General features: G+C 37.3%; 1 protein-coding gene across 4 annotated transcripts in view; it reads right to left on the bottom strand.

The window, feature by feature from the left end:
- Positions 1–2,658: 2,658 nt before the first annotated feature.
- NR2C1 (nuclear receptor subfamily 2 group C member 1) overlaps positions 2,659–21,171 on the bottom strand; it is a 46,754-nt gene continuing 28,241 nt past the window's right edge. For 2 of the 4 annotated variants that reach the window (XM_003126708.5, XM_005664253.4), the window contains exons 10-14: positions 17,239–17,360; positions 10,997–11,136; positions 9,155–9,292; positions 7,079–7,184; positions 2,659–4,544 (exon numbers count right to left, since the gene is read on the bottom strand). In XM_003126708.5, the coding sequence (XP_003126756.1) occupies positions 4,370–4,544; positions 7,079–7,184; positions 9,155–9,292; positions 10,997–11,136; positions 17,239–17,360 (681 nt within the window). In that variant the 3' untranslated portion in view covers positions 2,659–4,369. The remainder of the gene's footprint in view (positions 4,545–7,078; positions 7,185–9,154; positions 9,293–10,996; positions 11,137–17,238; positions 17,361–21,171) is intronic. The other 2 variants (XM_005664254.4, XM_084957577.1) reach the window with 1 other exon arrangement.

The raw sequence follows: 21,171 nt of genomic DNA, 5'->3' as shown, positions 1-21,171 counted from the left end.
TATAAAGCCACCATCATCTTAATACCAAAATAAGACAAAGATACCACCAAAAAAGAAAATTGTAGGCCAACTTTTTTTTTAGTCTTTTAAAAAACTTTAATTTTTTGCTAGCCTGAAAAAAATCTTTCCTATTTTTTTTTTTTTTTTTTGGTCTTTTTTTTTTTTTTTTTGCTATTTCTTGGGCTGCTCCCGCAGCATATGGAGGTTCCCAGGCTAGGGGTCCAATCGGAGCTGTAGCCACCGGCCTACACCAGAGCCACAGCAACGCAGGATCCGAGCCGCGTCTGCAACCTGCACCACAGCTCACAGCAACGCCGGATCGTTAACCCACTGAGCAAGGGCAGGGATCGAACCCGCGACCTCATGGTTCCCAGTCGGATTCGTTAACCACTGCGCCACGACGGGAACTCCCTTTCCTATTTTTTAATCCTTTTAAAAAATTTCAATACATCACCATTTCAATTGTATCCGTAAATATTTTATATTTCTCTATTTTTAATGACTTGTATATTCCCAGGGATAAAGATATCATTGGTTCAACTGCCTTCTTCCTCTATTGGTTTACAACTTTTTTGATGAATATAGATGCAAAAATTCTCGACAAAACTTTAGCCAATTAAATCCAACAACATATAAAAAAGATCATACACTATAACCAAGTGGGATTCATCCCAAGTTCACAAAGATGGGTCAATGTATACAAATCAATCAACGTCTCAAAGCACATTAACAAAAGAAAAGTCAAAAACCACATGATCAGAAAAAGCATGTGACAAAATCCAACATCCATTCATTATAAAAACTCTTACCAAAGTGGGTACAGAGGGAACATACCTTAACATATAAAAACCATTTATGACAAACCAACAGGCAATATAATACTTAAAGGAGAAAAGCTGAAAGCCTTCCCGCTAAAATCTGGAACAAGATGAGGATGCCCACTTTCACCACTAAACCAAATATAGAACTACCATATTATCCAGCAATCCTACTTCTGAGCATACATCCAGACAAAACGTTCATTGAAAAAGACACATGCACTCCTATGTTCACTGCAGCACTACTAACAATAGCCAAAACATGGAAACAACCTAAATGTCCATTGACAGATGAATGGATTAAGAAGATGTAGTACATATACACAATGGAATACTACTTGGCCATAAAAAAGAACAGAATAATGCCATTTGTAGCAGCATGAATAGAACTAGACTCTCATACTAAGTGAAGTAAGTCAGAAAGAGAAAGACAAATACCACATGACATCACTTATATCTGGAATCTAATATATGGCACAGATGATCCTATCTACAGAAAAGAAACAAACTCACGGACATGGAGAACAGACTTGTGGTTGCCAAGGGGGAGGAGGAAGGAGAGGGATGGACTGGGAGTTTGAGGTTAGTAGATGCAAACTATTGCATTTGCAGTGGATAAGCAATGAGATCCTGCTGTATAGCACAGGGAACTCTATCGAGTCACTTGTGATGGAACATGATGGAGGAGAATGTGAGAAAAAGAATGTGTTTGTGTGTATATATATATACATATATATATATAAACTTTGCTGTACAGCAGAGATCGACAGAGCATTATGAAATCAACTATAATAAAATTTTTTATATAAAATGAAAATATTTGGGAGTCCAATCACTGCATTATATCTACCCACACCCATCAGATTCCATCCGCGCTCTTACATATTAGAACTTTTCCTCAAATTTCTGATTCGAGCTCTATGTTCATATTTAATCGTTAGCACTAGTGAGCTGAGTGGAAACCCCATGTATACACATATGACATGAAATACTGAGATTCACTGAAGAGTGATAAAACAGCAAAAAGTCACAACCCAAAGTGAGTATCTGAAGATCTTTACTCTGGGGACAATTAATATCTTCAAAGAAAAGAATTCTGACAGAGAAGCCTCTATCCAATGGACAACATTCTGGGAACAAGCTTAGGGAGCCCACATTCAGATTGCAGATTTTCACTTAATCTTTAATTTCAACCCTATATCTTAATTAAAGCCTTCTGTTATCGCTGGTATCCTATAAATCCTACGATCTGGTTCTGACTCTCAAGATTATTAACCTCTGGCCTCCAGTCTGAAAAAGTGGAAAGACAGAAAGTGATAACTTGATTTAAGTAAGGGTAGAGAAAGATAGTTCCATGATTGTGTAAAGAAACTGGCCCGCAATCCTCTCATATGCCCATCTCTGCATGTGGGCACATGGTTCTTCCAGGTAGGGAACATCACATCTGGACACTCCCAGGTTCACTGGCTTCCTTCTCGCTGCACTGCCTATTGTAGTCACTCAGGTTAGAGCTTCCCTGGTTCTAGCTCAGCTGAGTCAGTCTTTCTCTATTTGTTTTCCAACAATTTATTCAACTCTCTTTATCATTGTCATTTGTCATTGTATGATGACAATTTACGGAGATTTCAGGAGAAAAAGAAAGTAAGTCTGCAATATTTAGTTGGAAGTTTCAAACTGAACTGTAAATAATCCTAAAATATTGGGATATGGAAATGTTATTCATGTTTTTCCCTTCCTGAAAGTACTTTAATAAATTTTATTAGAGATTTCTTAACAATGGGACAAATAAACACTGAACAAATAGGACTCTAAAATAAAATATGCTGGCAGGAAACGGAAATTTGTAATGCAGGTCACATTTTAATAATAGTTTTAAAAACACTTCCAAATATAACTATAAATTTAAAGAGGAAAAAATACCTGAAACATGTATCTTAATTAACTGTTAGTATATTAATTAAAATAATTTTTTCTTGAATGCTTGGTTTACTTCACTGGATTGATAAAGGTATAAACGTACTCATTTTTCTATTTAATTACTTTGTACTAAATGTAGTTTTACCAGCTGGTAAATATAAATAAACTTGTTGACAAAAATCATGTTTTAAATAGGGAAAAAAAGTTTCCCTTAATAAGTCAGTAGAGACTGTAAATTGATACTTCAAAACTCCTAATTTACTATAAAGTAGCAATTAGTAAAATCCATACATTTTCCCTAAATTCTGCTTCTCTTCTATTGCAAAAATGTTTATAAAAAATGTACTCTGGGTGCAGTAAAATCTCCACATTTGTTTTTTTCAATTAACAGACATACCAAAATAATCCATCATGAAATTAAAGCAAAGAAATAATGCAACAGTATCAAGTTTTACTAAGGAAACATTACTGTGGAAGACATCCCAGGAGTCTAAAATGCTTTTGTTGTGATAACAACAAGGCAGCTCTTCCAGCTATTGGTAAAATAGCCCTTCCCCTTATACAGTGAAATATCAGTGCATATTCCTTTATATTTTAAGAAGCTGAACTTGCAAAAAATTATCAACTGCTTTAAAATAACTGTCTACCTCACCCTGAAAGCAGAGAGAGGCTATGATAAATCCATTATTCAACAAATTAGGTATTTCTAATGACCTAAAAGAAATTGGCTGAAACCCATGGAAGGGTCAGGAAGCCATAATGCAGGTCAGAAAAGAGGGAGAGATGTCAGATGTTTTTGTGGAATGGAAGAGCAATAATCTTAATCTCCATTTTGAAATATCAAAACATTTGGGGCCCAATCAGTCTCTACTATTTTTATAACACAGTAAACCAAAAATATTAAAATGTTATCTCTTATTCTCAAAAACAATTTTCTGCTACATACATAAATAAAAAGTGCTTGTAACTAATAATATACAACACTAAAAAGATCAGTTCTTAAGATCATGAATGGCCTACATCTCATTGCCAGCAATGAGAGTGATATACGCTAAGGGTGCCATAATACCTATTTACAAAAGACAAAAAAAAAAAAAAAACACTTAAATTCAATTATTATTTTCCTATAATTCTAATATGTTATCATTATACCACTGAGCATAAAATAATCTTCTTTTGACAGGTAACTAAAACAGATTATATTAAAGAAGACTAAAATGCAAGAAAATTCCTCCTTAGGGATTTCTGACAATTGCAGTAGTTCATAATGAAGTCAAACATGAATAGAACACAATTTTGGGGGGAAAAAAAAGAGACACTTATTTATTTGTTTTATAAAATAAAATATAATGAGAAATCTTAGTCAAGAGGGGACAGCTTTAGGTGTCATCTTAACCAAGAATAAATTCATAGTATTTTTAATTCACTTAAATAAGACAGGAAAGGAAATTCCAATTCCACTACTTGCCCAGTCACTTCAAAAATGCTTCTTAAGGAAGTTACAATAAAAATATCTTGGTTTTTGGTTACTCTTTAAAGTAAAAATGTCCGGATGCCCTGGAAGCAATGAATTCAATTTGGTGTCTTCGTGTGTTCTGGAAAAGAACAAGCGGTTTAAACTGAGATTTCAGTGTTCAAATGCTGTGACCAATGATTTGTGAGTTATAATCTGCAGGTTCCATTTTTAAAATGTGTGGGATGACACTGTCAATGCGCACATTGCCAATGAGGCCTTTGAAAAACAGTTCTTCGGTGATGGTAGCGTTCATCAGTCTCAAAGCTGGCAACCTGAGCAGCAGTCTGGACAACCTCAGAGGAGAAGAGAGAGAAGGGGGAGCAAGACTGTAAATCAGAGTGACTTTGTAGAAAGATACAAGGAATTTCTTGTATAAATACATTGTTTGCAGCCTAATTTAATAAAGATCTAGTTTTCAAAACTTATCTTCAGTATTCTAGGGAGTTCCCTTCGTGGCTCATGGAACCCGACTAGGATCCATGAAGATGTAGGTTCAATCCCTGGCCTCGCTCAGTGGGTTAAGATCTGGCGTTGCTGTGAGCTATGGTGCAGGTTGAAGATGCGGCTCAGATCCAGCATTGCTGTGGCTGTGGTGTAGGCCAGCAGCTGTAGCTCTGATTTGACCCCTAGCCCGAGAACTTCCATATGCTGTGAGTGCGGTATTCTCAAGCCTTAAAGTGCATTGACAAATACCTGGATATAAATGCAGTCTGAGAGACCTCACTGGAAAGCCTTGCTCTTTGTTTTTGTTTTCCTTTTTGGCTGCATCCACTGCATGTGAAGGTTTCTGGGCCAGGATCAAACCCACACCATAGCAGCAACCCTAGCTGCAGCAGTGACGCCAGATCTTTAACCTGCTGAGCCACAAGGGAACTCCTGGAAAACCATGTTAATTTCTATGCTGTGCTACTTCCACGTGGTTGTATGAACTGTGGAACTAAACCATGGATCATTTTATAAATTTAATGGCTGAGGAACTCATTTGAGGTTGTAAGAATAACAATGTTTTGTGTTATCATGATACATGAGGCTTAATGGTAAGTTTTCTCGATTTTGCTTTGCAAAAAAGTACAGAGAACAGTAACAGGCAACAGTTGTTATTACTGGGAAGAGGACAGGTTATGGAATCAAGACTTTAGGTTTGGAGTTCCTACTGTGGCTCAGTGGTTAATGAACATGACTAGTATCCATGAGAATGCAGGTTCGATCCCTGGCCTCGCTCAGTGGGTTGCCGTGAGCGGTGGTGTAGGTCATAGATATGACTCGGATCAGGTGTTGCTGTGGCTGTGGCCAGCAGCTGCAGCTGCAGCTCAGATTTGACCCCCAGCCTGGTAACTTCCACATGCTGTGGGTGTGGCCCTAAAAGGACAAAAAAAAAAAAAAAAAAAAAGAAAAAAGAAAAAAAAAAAGACTATTTAGGTTCAAATCCTGATTCAATTATGCCCTAGCTATGTGAATGTGTGTAAGCCACTATACCTCATCTTTTTCACCATACCTCGTGTTGTGACAATCAACAAAAGCATTCCGGCCAGTTTCTGTGCTAGTCATGTTCTTGAAGGCAGGACAATGCCCTGTGTGCAAACTGCTATCTAAAGATAATTTATTATTTTAAAATAAATTGGAACGTAAGAAACTAAGAAAGAGCTCCAGAGATCAAAGCACCTGGAACCTAATACAAAAGAGGTCAGCAAACAGCCGTGTGTCAAAAAGGAGAGAAAACTATAAATGCTCTATTTGTCTGTATAATGAGCTATAAAACAACTTCTGCAACTTTAAAAAATGGAAAAAAATCGTAACATAACCAACACCAAAAGAATCACCTTTCCAAAAGCCTTTGTGGCACATTTATCCTTCCTCTGTTCTAAGGTTTTATACTCTAGCACTTGAGAGCAAATGAAACCAGCAACCCCAGAATTAAGTCATCTGTCTGTAGCAATGTACTCACTCTACTGCTCAAATTACTCATTTCCTGTTTGTTCCCACCAGCTGAGCTGTATCCACTGAATTGGTAGGAAGCAGGGGAGGAAAACTGGTTAGATAAACTAAGGCTGTTTTTCATGATGGAACCGGTTTATAAACCTATTATTTAATACATGTAAAAAGTTATATGTAAAATATTCTTTTACTAACTTCAAGTATGTTAAATTAATAATATTAGAAAAGATAATCATATAGCCTTTACTATGTAACAGACATGGCTCTAACCTATTTGAATATATTATTTGATTTAATCCTTATACTCACTATAAAAGGTAGATACTACTATTATCTCCATTTTGCAGGTAAAGAAACTGAAATAGAAGTTAAATAACATGCCCAAGGTCATACAGCTAGTAAGTGGCAGGTTCAGGCGTCAAACCCAGGTACTAAGGTTCTGATAGTCAAATGCTTATTCAAAACTTCGGTTCAACTTATTAAAAAAGTGATTTTTTTTTTCTGAAAGGACATTGGTAAGAAGAACCTTATTAGAAATATTACAAGCCAAATTTCAAAATTAATTATGAAATAGTCTAATAGTGTTATTTATTCATTCATTTTCATTCCTTTAACTAATAAAATCCAGTATTTCCTCTAAAAAAAGAGTTTGGGTGTGAGAGTCAGATTACCTGTCTCTGCTGTTTACTGTGTGACTCTGAACAAGCAAGTCTTCCTATGCAAACTGTTACATGGAAAGCACTTGTAACAACGCACTGCCACTTTTAATAGCATGAACTATTTCAAAGGTCAAAATGACTAAATTCCATTACTCTTGGAATGGAAAATAATGAAACAATTTCATAAAACTTTTTAGATTAATTTAATTAAATAGTATTTAACTTCTAGATACCTGTAGGTGTCATCTGGATACGTTTTGGTTATATAATCTTGGAATTCAACATAAGCTTTTTCCTGAAATTTCTCAATCTGTTCCATGTTTTCTAGGCCTGGATGATCTGAAACATTAAGGAATATACTGTTACTTTAGTTCTGAATACTCATTTAATAAAGCACCAACAGTGGCGATGAAAGGGAGTAGGAAGAAGAGCTCAATCAAAAAAGAAGCCCCAACATATGTGCAGCTCTTTCATTCCATAAATATTATATTTAGTAGCCCACCCACTAAATACCAGGCGTTATACTTTAAACCCTTAAAACTATTTGATCTCATGTACTATGTTAACATCTAATAAAAAATGAGACCACTGGATTCTAATAAAATAAGCACCCTTTTCTTTTCCAAAAGTGGTAGAAGAGCTATGATCATTTTGCTTTCAACAGGTACAAAAAAATGAAATGACTCCACTCAGTTAAGCGTTTTTTGCTTTTTAGGGCTGTGCGTGCAGCATATGGAAGTTCCCAGGCTAAGGGTTGAATCGGAGCTGCAGCTGCTGGCCTATACCACAGCCACAGTCATGCCAGATCCTAGCTGAACCTGTGACCTACACTGCAGGTTACAGCAATGCCAGATCCTTAACCCATTAAGCAAGGCCAGGGATGGAACCCACATCCTCACAGACACTATGTCAGGTACTTAACCTGTTGAGCCGCAATGGGAACACACAAGAAACATTTTAAAATTTGAAAAGTACTACCCTGATTGAAGACAATTTAAAAAGTAGTAAATAGAAAATAGAGAGAATACTTAATAAAACACAATTACATTTTAATTCTATTGTCAAACCTATGTTCCTTCAATTTTAAGGAAAATGAAGGTGGCAAACAGGTTGTGATAAAAATGGTAATACAGGTTATTAACTTTTCTGAAACATTCATTAGAAGAAAGAATACAAAAAAGATTTAATTATCTTACTGATATCACTGAGCATAAGAAGCAGGTTTCTTCAGATAATTTTATTATATGCATAGTAACAGAAACATACCAAAAATGAAAATATATACAGCCTAAGAGAACAAGGAATTTTTCGTATTCTAAAATTGAGCTTTACTGTTATTTTATTACATGTGAAAACTAGAAACTGGTAGAAAGATAAGAGACCCATTTTTCTATTTGCTGGAAACTCTAATGAGATACTTGGAAATTTAACCCATTAATAAAACAATCCTCAGGTCTTATTTTGCCTTTTAATGACATCTAGCAAAATACATGTAAACATTCAAGTGTTGATAATCTGACTCCACTGATTTCAATTTTCCTTTTCATACCCAGATGTCTAACAGCCATAAATTTCACCTATTTCAAGTGTACCATTCGGGAGTTGCCGTCGTGGCACAGCAGAAATGAATCTGACTAGGAACTTGATTTGTGGGTTTGATCCCTGGCCTCGTTCAGTGGGTTGAGGATCCAGCATTGCTGTGAGCTGTGCTGTAGGTTGCAGAGGTGGCTCAGACCTGGCGTTGCTGTGGCCGTGGTGTGGGTCCGCAGCCGTAGCTCCAGTTAGACCCCTAGCCTGGGAACCTCCATATGCTGCGGGTGTGGGCCTAAAAAGACAAAAGACAAAAAGTAAATAAATAAATAAAATAGAGTGTACTATTCAAGAGTTTAGTATATTCACAGAGCTGTGCAACCATCAGCACAATCTAATTTTAGAACGTTTCTGTTTAGCCCAAATGTCACTTTCCTCTCCTTAGTTCCTGGTAGCTACTAATCTCTTGATAGATTTGGCTATTTTAGACATTTCAGATAAATGCTATCATATAATATGTGGTCTTTTGTAACTTGTTTCTTCCATTTGCATACTGTTTTCAGGGTTGATCCACGGTGGCACATATCAGAATTACATTTCTTTTTATGGCTGAATGATACGCCACTGTATCTATACATTACATCTCAATTCGTTCGACGGGACACTTTGGTTGTTTCCACTCTGCACCGATGTTAATACCCAACGGCAAAGTATGAGGGTTTCAATTTCTCCACATCTTCAAGCACTGCATTTTAAGTAAGAAGTAAATGTTTACATACCTGGACTGAAGAGTACTATTGCCTTCAGGTAGGCATATTCATACCCATCAATGCAGAGTTTAACCATGCTGTTACAAAACTCCTGCAGCTTGAAGATGTGTTCCATCAATACTTTCCTTCTTTCTGTTGACATTTTATCTTTAAAACAAAGAAACAAACAATACCTTCTACTTTTTTGCAAAAAGGCGTGACTATTTTTATCCAATATTTCCTTCCAGTTTTGAATATAACCAACTTATAAAATGTTTAAGATTCAGTATCTCTGCAAGTATAAGTGAAACGAATAGATCTTCAGATACAGATCATTCAAGAAAAAAACAAGTGGTTAATATTAAAAAAAAAAACCTTAAATGCAACATCTCCTTTCAAGATACACCTTTGAGAAGGTAAGTTGTAAAGACAACCACCTAAAAAAACTGGCCCACCAACCAAAGTACAAAAGATTCACATTTTAATAACAGGATTTTATTTAAGCTTATATTGGTTGGAAAAAAATGAGCAAAACCATCTAGATTTTTTAAAGTTGCCAACATAATAACAAAAACAAATAGCAAAAAACACTGCCAAGACCAAAGAAAAGTTACTGAGTAAAATAAAACTTTATAACTTTGAAAATCTGGAGCTGTGGTGTAGGTCACAGGTGCAGCTTGGATCCTGAGTTGCTGTGGCTGTGGTGTAGGCTGGTGGCTACAGCTCTGATTAGACCCCTGGCCTGGGAACCTCCATATGCCGTGGGTGAGGCCCTAAAAAAAAAGAAAAAAAAGGAAAGAAAAAGAAAATTTATTGTGTTTATGCAGTACTGCCTTCTAGTTGATCTGCTGTTGATGAGATTTTAAGGTTATTTCTCTGCCTTTAAATAGGAGGAGAAACCAGATATTTTAAAAATAATGTAAAACAACAGGAAATGGAATATGCAAAAGAAATGAAACGTAATTCCCAATTTATAACTTATTCCTGAAGTCAAAAAGCAGTTCTTCCTATAAGAGGATGAGGTACTCTCTTGGTTAGTCACAAGTCATTCTGAAGCTAAACATTTATAAAACAGTGCCTGCCTATCTTCTAAAATGAATGGGAATTGTAATCACCGTGGCAACAAGAAAAGGAAAAAGAGACTTAGGACTCTTGTGATTCTTCAGTACTGTTTAAGTGAGAGAATACATCCTGATGAATTAATTGGAAAAAAAAAAAATCAGCCTATCTTGGGGTTCAAAGGGCTTCAATGAAGAAAGTCAGTTTAAAAACTCGTAGGAAACAGGGAGCTCCCTTCGTGGCTCAGTGGTTAACAAACCCCACTAGGATCCATGAGGTTGTGGGTTCGACCTCTGGCCTCGCTCAGTGGGGTTAAGGATCCGGGATTGCCGTGAGCCACGGTGTGGGTTTCAGATGCTTCTTGGATCCTGCATTGCTGTGGCATAGGCTGGCAGCTGTAGCTCTGATTAAACCCGTAGGCTGGAACTTACATATGCTGTAGGTTTGGCCCTAAAAAAAGGCAAAAAAAAAAAAAAAAAGAAAGACAGTAGGAAGTATATATGTATAAATATTTGATCACCTCTACATAAGCTTACCCTGGATTCTTTGGTGCCCATATAAAAGCACAAAAATTCATGAGGCCTCATCAAAAACAGCTCTTAAATACACTTGTTTGCTTTGTTGTGCTCTCATTTAAAACTATTTTTGGGTGATTAATGAATGAACTTATCAAAATGGAAAAAATACATTTTGAATTTATCAAAAATTAAAAAGGATGTTTTTATCTTTTGATATCTAACTTTAATCATAACACTATAAAACTGACACCCTCTCTCATATCTTAGAAAAGGAAATAAATAAGGTCCTTCTTACCTTGTTGAAGGCTACTGTGAAGACAATTGACAAATGTTGCTAATATAGTTGCTACATTCATTACTTGCCAGCATTGGGCAAGACCAAGGGTAAAAAGTTCATTCCAATAGGCTTTCACCAATGATATGCTGTTTTCTTGCCTATAAAAACAAAATAAATGTCAAATATTGAAATATATTTCATAAAAGTTTACAACTGACTCAGATCTTTAAAATGTTACTGAACTAAAATTATTCTAAAAGACCAACTGGGCATGGGCATGACCGATTCTCTATTTTGTGTAGCTGATTTCAGTTGATGAGGAAGGTTTAGAAATTTAAATATTAGCTAGTTCATTAATTAATCAGTCAGTGTATATGAACAGTTGCAAGTAGTATTTCAAACTAAAAGCTGGGGCTTTAATCCCACATTTCATGGAAACAGATGGAATAAAAATTAAAAAAATTAAAAGCAAAAGCATACACTTAAAAACCTTCAAAAGGGCAGTTAGAATTATCTGATGGTAAGAAACCACCATCTCCTGAGAACTGGTTTACTCTATGTTTCAGATGAGATATAAGTATCCTATACATGAGATAGCAAAGATTTTGCTAGGAGTAGCAAAGGTAAGAAAGGTCAGGAGTTCCCATCGTGGCTCCGCGGAAACGAGACTAGTATCCATGAGGACGCATGTTTGATCCCTGGCCTCACTCAGTGGGTTAAGGATCCGGTGTTGCCGTGAGCTATGGTGTAGGTCACAGATGTGGCTCAGACCTGGTGTTGCGGTGGCTGTGGGGTAGGCAGGCAACTACAGCTCCGATTCTACCCCTAGCCTGGGACCCTCCATATACCTCGGGTGGGGCCTTAAAAAGACAAAACAAACAAACAAACAAAACGGTCTTTTCCTGAGTTTCTAAGTAAGAAATCTCAGGAGCTTGAGAAAGTAGAACAGTATTTGAATAGAGATCAAGACACCAGGATTTTAACACCTAGATCATCCACTTATTATCCATTTGATATTAAGCAAATAACTCCTGGGTCTCAGCTGTTTAGCTAAATATAACGCAGAAACACTACATGTTCTAAATCTTGCTCAGAGTTGATATGAGACACAAACATAAGAATTACACGAAAAGGTCACAACAACAAAACACATGCCAACGACTCTTCTAGGCACTAGAGAAATAGCAATAAACACGATGAAGGATGTCTACCTTCATGAAACAGAAGGAAAACATAATAAATGCATCCCTTTAAATTTTTTATATAAATACTATATGCACATATACATATGGTTATACAAACATTATTTTCTGGTAATGAAAAGTCTACATTACTGTAAAGTAGGATGATGCATTAGAAAACGAGACAGGGGGAGTCCCCGTCATGGCACAGCAGAATCGAATCCGACTAGGAACCATGAGGTTGCAGGTTCAATCCCTGGCCTCTCGCAGTGGGTTAAGGATCCGGCGTTGCCATGAGCTGTGGTGTAGATTGCAGACGCGGCTCGGATCTGGTGCTGCTGTGGCTGTGGTGTAGGCCAGCAGCTGTAGCTCCAATTAGACCCCTAGCCTGGGAACCTCCATATGCCACGGGTGTGGCCCTAAAAGGACAAAGAAAAAAAAAAAAAAAGAAAACGAAATGGGGGTTCAGGTAAGGTGGTTAGAGAAGGCCTTTCTGAAGGGCTGACATTTCAGTAGAGACAGAGGGAAGAGAACGTAAACAAAAAACCCCTAGAGGAATAGTATTCCAGGAAGAGGGAATAACAGGGTAAACCTGTTGAGGTGAGAACCAGCATGTAGTAGGTGTTCAGTTAAAAACTGCTGACTGAATGACTAAATGCTGCCCTCCCTTCCTACAATATCCTTTCCCCACCTTGTTTTCCTGGCCAATTCCTATTTATTCCTTAAAATACAGCTCAGAGCTCATATTTTGTTTTAAAATTATTTCATTAAATTAATTAATTTGGGCTGCACCCATAGCACATGGAAGTTTCCGGGGCCAGGGACTAACTCTGAGCTGCAGCTGCTGACCTACAGCAGAGGTGGCAATGCCAGATCCTTTAACCCACTGCACCAGGGATTGAACATGCACTGCCACAGAGACAATGCTGGATCCTTAACCCACTGAGCCAGGCCAAGGACCAAACCAGCATCCTCACAGAGACAATATCAGGTCCTTAACCCACTGAACCACAAAATTATCACTGGGAATTATGTAAGTGGAATTTTATCTCCAAGCTGATCTTTCATTTCCATTCAGTATCTGAGAAGAATTATCTGCCATAAGAAATTGGCTATCAAAATCTACTGGAAAGTAAGTTTAAATTAAGAGAAAAATTAGTATTTTAAAATATCCTCAGAAAAATGACTGAAGTTTCAATCTCAAGCAAAATCAAATGAAATTAAAGATAACAAAAATACTATTTATCAGAAAAGATGGAAAAAGTCAGTACTGAGGAGGGTGTGAGGAAATAAACATTCATTCTTACACACTGCTTGTATGAACATAAATTGACTCCGTTTTTTAGAGGACAATCGGGTAATGCCAATCAAAAACTACAACGTATACCCTCTTAGACTCAGCAAGTCCACTTGTAAGAAGCTATTTTTCAGAAATACTAACACGTAGGAAAAAAGATGTATATACAATGCTACAACACATTGGATATAAAAACAACAGCAAAACATTAGTTAAGAACCCAAATGTTTACTAATAAAGAATATGTAAATTATAATAAATCTATAAAATGGAACACTTAGGTAGCCATTAAGGAGACTGGGAGAATATACATGCTGACAAAAGAAGTTCATTATATAGGTGTACAAAGAAAGGCTACGAATAGGATATGTAAGTGTGTGTGTCTTTGATTGTTTGAATACAGCATGGAAAAGATCTGGTAGGAAACCAAACTGTTAAAGAGTAGGGTTAGTTCCCTCTGGAGAGTAAAGTTTTATTTATATTTCTATACTTCAATATTACTTTAATATTTTACAAACATGAAGAAAGAGCTAAAAGAAAACATGATGGAAAAGTTCAAAGTACTTCAGTTTTCATCTTAACCTCTGATGCTGAAGTTTGTTTGTTTGTTTATTTATTTATTTATTGTAACCTCCAGGCTAGGGGGTCGAATCAGAGCTGTAGCCACTGGCCTACACCACAGCCACAGCAACTTGGGATCCGAGCCGTGTCTACACCACAGCTCACGGCAATGCCGGATCCTTAACCCACTGAGCGAGGCCAGGGATCGAACCCACAACCTCATGGTTCCTAGTCGGATTCGTTAACCACTGTGCCACGATGGGAACTCCTGATGCTGAAGTTTTAAAGAGGAAACAGCTAGCCAAGGTTATTAACTAGTGAATACAGGACAGGAAAAGAAAAGAAATTGATTTAAAAAGTCAAAGTTTTTACTGGTCTGTGCTACATCCTTTAGTAAGAAAATACTTTGGCAGAAGTATTTTGGGGAAGACTAGAGAAAAGGTTAAGAAATATCAGTGTGAAGGAGTATATACTTAAGGATAAAAGAAGAAAAGTGCCAACTGAAGAACGAATTACCAGACTATTTAATTTTCAAAGGAAAAGGGAAAGAGCTAAGTGCAGAGATCAATTATCGAAAGATATATATTTAAAATATGAAGTTTTTGAGCCAGGGATTGAATCTGTGCCGCAGTTGCGGCAACACTGCATCCTCTTACCCACTGCACTGGGCTGGGGATCGAACCTGCATCTCCTCAGCGACCTGAGCCACTACAGTTGGATCCTTTTTTTTTGGCTTTTTAGGGCTGCACCTGCAGCATATGGAAGTTCCTAGGCTAGAGGTGGAATTGGAGCTGCAGCTGCTGGCCTACACCACAGCCAAAGCAATGCGAGATCTAAGCTATGTCTGCAACCTACACCACAGCTCATGGCAGTGCCGATTCCTTAACCCAATGAGTGAAGCTGGGATCGAACCTGAATCCTCATGGGTACTCGCTGGGTTCTTAACCTGCTGAACCACAAAAGGGACTCCTGCAGTAAGACTCTTAACCCACCGAGTGACAGTGGGAACTCCCAAACTTGACTTTTAGAAAATGACTAATGTTGCTTATCTGTTTCTCTCTGTAAAATGAGGGCTTTGTTTTCAAGTTTCCTATCTGGAGATAAAAATGCCAGAGTTCCTGTTGTGGTGCAACAGGATTGCTGGCGTTTCTGCAGTACTGGGATGCAGGTGCAATCCTGGCCCCGCACAGTGGGTTAAGGATCCAGTGTTGTCGCAGCTATGGCACAGGCTGAAACTTTGGCTTGAACATGATCCTTGGCCTGGGAACTCCATGTGTCGTGGGACAACCAAAAAAATAAATAAAATAGCATTAAAATGCAACTAATGCCAGGTTCTAAGATTCTCAGAATGGCTTTTATTACAGCATTACAGAATTTCCCATCATTAGTACTTAGTTCTCATCCATCTGATTAATTCAAACTATAAATTATCTGGATAGTGATAATAAATAAGTTTACGTAACAATTAACAGCTTCAAATGCTACACAATAGTTAATTCTAATTGCAAAGAATCTTCCGGCTGTTACACTGAAACTGATTTTCAAGACAGATCACAGGGAAATGTGGCTGCCGCTATAAAATTACATTATATTCAAACTGGAAACCACAGGCTTCATTTTTGGTTTCTTCAACATTTAGAGTATTTCCACAGGATAATCACACTTAATTTAACAGAAGTACTTAAGATCAATGGTGTTATAACTAACTCAAGGAATTTAAATCACTCCCCTCTATATCCTTCCTTTTGTTGTTTTACTATAATAACTATAATATGTTGTTTTACTATAATAACTGTTTTACCATGTTATTATGAAAAACATCACCAGGTTATTCTTTAAGGCATATATATGCCAGTTACAAGCTTAAGGAACCACAATTAATGCTTTAAAATAAATAAAATGTTAACATGTAAATTTATATGTATTCTAATTTTGTCTTAAACCAACTGGAAAAATCCTAAAAGTTAAATGTTATTTTGAGAGAGAGGATTAATAATCATTTTAAATAAAAGGTTAACCATTCTAAATCAGGCTTTTAGTCTATGTAACTGTATTATTTAAGTACATGATTTAGTGCCTGGTATATCCAACACTGATTAACAACCCAAATTATAGTGGGGTTGTATGTATGCCTTTTACAGTCATGATTCAAATACATTTCTTAGTTATACTCAAAATATTTTCTAAGGATAAAGGATAAGCAGTTATTATTTCTATTTGGTGAATGGGAAAACAGAGGTACAGGATATGAAAGTGAATTGTTTATGAAATTGCATTGTCAAGTGTGGTCCTATAATTCGACTCATTCTTTTTTTTTAATGGCCACAACCATTATGGAGGTTTCTGGGCCAGAGACTGAATCCAAGCTGCAGCTGTAACCTACGCAGCAGCTGCAGCAACACTGGATCCTTTAACCCAATGCACCAGGCCAGGGATCGAACCCACACATCCCCAGAGAAATGAAGCCCTTACAATCAGATTCTTAATCCACTTTGCCAAAGCAGGCACTCCTCGAACAATACTTTTTAAACTACAGGCTTAACTTTTTCTATGGTCTCTTTGCTTCTTCACACCAGTTATTTTAAAGTAACATAAGTACATCTGACAGACTTTAAGCAAAGCCTGGGTTTCTTATAGTAGACTATCTCCCATTACCATCTAACTCAAACAGAATACAGATGTGCCCTTTAGTGGCAGGGCCAAACTTCTCAATCATTTTAGCGGTACACTACTATGAGTTTCACATTTTCTTACCTTTTGGGGGGACAACCACATGATTGGAAAACAATGATTTCTACTGTCAAACATATTTACTGTGTGCATGTTTCGGTTCCTTATTAACAAGCCTGAGATGACACTGAAACAGTGGTGGTGTAGGGAAACAACAACCCCAACACACCCCCACAGCCTCCCTAGCCTTGGGCCCATCACAGATGGTCTCGTACCAATGCTAGCCATGATTTATCAACTCCACTGCACTTACTTCATTCAAAGTGTTAACTTAGTCAAACTATGAAATACATTCATCATCTCTGACACAAAATATATATATATACAGTAAATACCTCCTGCCATGATTAGCCATATGTATGACAAAACGTCAGGTTATAACGTTACAGCATTTCTTCCCCTTTAGTCAAATCCTCCCCAAATAAAAGTTCTTGCTTAATGTACACCTGTGCTATGAAATCATACCTGCTCAAGAACCTCAAGACACTCACCCTAGAGCTTGGAAGGAAGGAATGGAAAGTGCCCAGTGCATCGACAGGAAGAGCAGCCGGGAGGCGGACTCCCCGATGTAGTGCACGTTCAGGTACTCAGGCATGGGAGACGGCATGGTGAGCTGGTGGGAACAGGGACTGAGGTGAGCAGTCTTACAGCAGACAGTTCTGAAGCAGCATTGCTTTGAAACGGCTACACGGACTCAAACTTGTCAGATAATCATCGAATACACTAACCAAAAGGGAGGGCTCGAAATAATCCAAGTCACTGGATTTTATAGCTAAAAACAGGATTTAGAACAAATGAGAAGACCACGGTTTCTAATGAAGCAATGTTCAGATAAAGCAGAACTCCGCTTAACAAATACCAACCACGGACGGCATTATCTCACTGTGCTTTTAACCGTTACTGGCTCGGTCTGACAACATGTCTTTGCCTTCTCTCCCTCCTTTTATTAACAGTGGTACACAACCAACTCAGTTTAAGAAGCAATCCTTTATTGTATCCCTTCTGCTCAGGCTATGGGAATAACAAATTCAAATGCTGGAGTTCCCATTGTGGCGCAGCGGAAACAATCTGACTAGGAACCATGAGGTTGCAGGTTTGATCCCTGGCCTGGCTCAGTGGACTAAGGATCTGGCGTTGCCGTGAGCTGTGGTGTAGGCCACAGACTTGGCTCAGATCTGGCATTGCTGTGGCTGTGGTGCAGGCCGGCAGCAACAGCTCCGATTCGACCCCCAGCCTGGGAACCTCCATATGCCTCGGGCAGGGCCCTCAAAAAGAAAAAAAAAGACAAACAAAAAAACCCACAAATGTTTGTGGGGCCAGAAGAGACATGAATGATGTGGGCCTGTTGACACCACTTGGAAAGTGCATACTCCCAGGTAAGGGGCATGGCTGTGACTTGAATTCAACACAATAAAAACGTATGGTAATGTGGGCTCAATACTACCAACTCTTGAAACTCTTCAAAGAGTAGCTTCTAAGTGAAAATCTCCCCATTTAATCTACACGTAAAACAAAATCTGTGTGTAGCCATAACTCACAGGCTATCAGTCTGTATTGCTGACCTTAGGTAATTATTTTAAATGTGTGACCACTGTTGGAAATAAATAGCCTACATCAAAACACTTCTATAAGCATTTGTGAAAATCTTGCTATCAATGAAATGTGATTTCATCCATAAGAAACTGTTTTGGGAATTTTAAAAATTATTAAAATAACGAATAATATCAAGTGTAGGTGATGAGACAGGAGAACACATACTACTGAGTGTGGGTCAACTGAAGGGCAATTTGACTGTATCCATCAAAATTTTAAAACAGTTTTTTCTGTGACACAGCAACACCACTTTTAAATCTCCATTTCCAAAAGTGACTTGCATACATGCACAAAAAAGCAAGTGTAAGGATGTCCATTCAGTACTGCTCTTAACAGAGAAATTTAAATGCTGGCAATAACCCAAATTTCCATCACTAAGGAAAAGAATAATCCATGATATAAGGTACCTTGTAAGCATTAAAATTAGCAAGATAAACTGAGATATTACAGCATGGAAAAAACATTCCATAGACATCTAAGTTGAAAAATGGCACAACAGTATGGAGATGACCCAATTTATGTTAAAAAGAGAGTGTATATTACAACAGGAGGAGATACACCACACAGTTAACAGTGGCTACCTCGGTAGCGGAGCAGGTGAATGTGCCCGTATGTATTTTTCTGAATGGATATATATATAGCTTTTATCAGATTCTCAAAGGTGTCTATGATGCCAAGCAGATCAAAGGTTTTCATCAAAATGCTATCAAAGTTCTCTGGAAGTGTTAGATAAAAATGCAAAAAATATTAACTTCCTATGCTTGATATTAGCCATAAATGGTTTATCTATTTATAAAGGGTCTCAAGTAATAAAACAATAGGGCAACTGACAGTTGAAATTCCATGTATGAGAAGATAATTTTCTACATGTTTGAGAAATGCTTACCAGAGCAGTAAATTATCATTAAGACAATTCTTAAGTGAACTGTAGGTAAGCAGATATTAAACGTCATAAATGTAATTATTAGGATGCAACTGTTTCCACACCTAAGTATATAAAAAACAAACTAGGAACTATCACAGGTTTTTAGAGCTGCCTAAGATGAGTAGGGGAAAAAAAGGCCTGAAAAGTCATTAGTAATTACCAAATATTACTAGTTTTATTGGGGAGGAATAAGAGGCAAAACAAGATTATCCTTTGCTAAGCAGTTTAAAATCACTTTTAGGAGTTCCCATCGTGGCGCAGTGGTTAACGAATCCGACCATGAGGTTGTGGGTTCAGTCCCTGCCCTTGCTCAGTGGGTTAACGATCCGGCGTTGCCGTGAGCTGTGGTGTAGGTTGCAGACGCAGCTCGGATCCCGAGTTGCTGTGGCTCTGGCGTAGGCCGGTGGCTACAGCTCCGATTCGACCCCTAGCCTGGGAACTAGCAAAAAAAGACAAAAAAAAAAAAAAAAAAATCACTTTTAAACAATAAAATACTTCTAATATGTAAAAACTGAATATAAAGGCTAAAAGACACACCTTGGTTACACAACAGTGGTGGCAACGCTGAAAACTCTCTGTTGCTTTAATCATAAAACTGAAATCACTTATAATGTATACAAGAACTCACTATTCGAAAGATTGCCATGCTGTATTATTTTATAGAGAAAGGAAATGTAATTTATCTCTTTCACATACTTAATTTTCTTAAAGCAAGATACACCTCTAGCGTTATGCATCAGAAAGCAAATGTTGACTGAAGAAACAATTCATTCAACACGTCTTTTAGAGTGAAAAAAACCCCAAAGATTTCTTCCTCTACAGAGAAGGTGAATTCCTACTATAAAGGTGGTAAAGTTTCCCAAAAACACCTGTGGATTTTTGGGTTTATACTGTATTAAACATTTTTCAAGTTATACACATTTATTATACTGAGATGATTTCTTAAAGACAGTTGCATGAACTAAATTTAGAAGTTATTACTTGTCCACAACTACTTTCTAGCAGTTTCTGTAATTCTGAAAATAGGCTGTGTGAGACAGCTTTTAAAATATTTAACTGAAATTAGCAGATCTGGATTCTACTTCCAACTTGTCATTAATTAGCTGTGTGACTCTGGACTACATATTAACTCAGCAACCATTTACGGAGCCTTCATCTAAGCCATTAAGCTAAGCGCTGTAGAATCAGCACAGGAGTGGAAACTGAATGAGCTATGGAAAGGGCCAAGAAAGGGAATGGCGTGTCTTGAGAAATGGGCAATTGGATCAGACTGGAGGGTCCTGCGAGGTCACAGACTTTATCTCATATGCGAATGAGATGGGAAACTACTGAAGGATTTTAGGTAGCTGAATAGCACAACTGGATTTTTTTTTTTTTTTTAATATCACTGTGTTACCAATGCATAGGACAAGATGAGGAGACTGGAAGCAAAGGTTAATTACTCTAACAGTAAAGTAAAAACTTTTAAGAGCCATGGAATATGGCAATAAAAATGAAGAGGAAGGAAGAAATTCAATAGGATTCCATCATGGAATGGAAGGTCGTGAGATTTGGGGAGAATGACAATGACTTCCAAATATCCAACATGGCGACTAAACAGACTGTGACTGTAATATTAAGATAACAAACATCCGAGAATAGTTTGGGAAAACAACTACCTCTGTCTCATACGCCTGTTTCTAAAGGCTAATTTATCCATCTTATATGGAAATTTTAAAATCAAGTGGGATAAAATATATGATATCACATCAGAAACTAAAGTTTAATAAAAACGTTAAATATTACTATCGTCCAAGATTCTTCAGAATCAAAATGCAAGTCATATATTAGAGTATTTCTACTTAATGTCTGGATTGTTTTCAGTAAGACACCGAAAGCCTCCAAATATCTTTTCATTTATAGAATG

The sequence above is a fragment of the Sus scrofa genome, chromosome 5 (genome assembly GCF_054392235.1).
Source record: "Sus scrofa isolate SSC_HxYL_T2T_F1_AM1 chromosome 5, Sscrofa_HxYL_maternal_Yorkshire_Landrace_v2.0, whole genome shotgun sequence".
Lineage (NCBI taxonomy): Eukaryota > Metazoa > Chordata > Mammalia > Artiodactyla > Suidae > Sus > Sus scrofa.
This window is presented reverse-complemented; position numbering and strand designations above follow the sequence as displayed.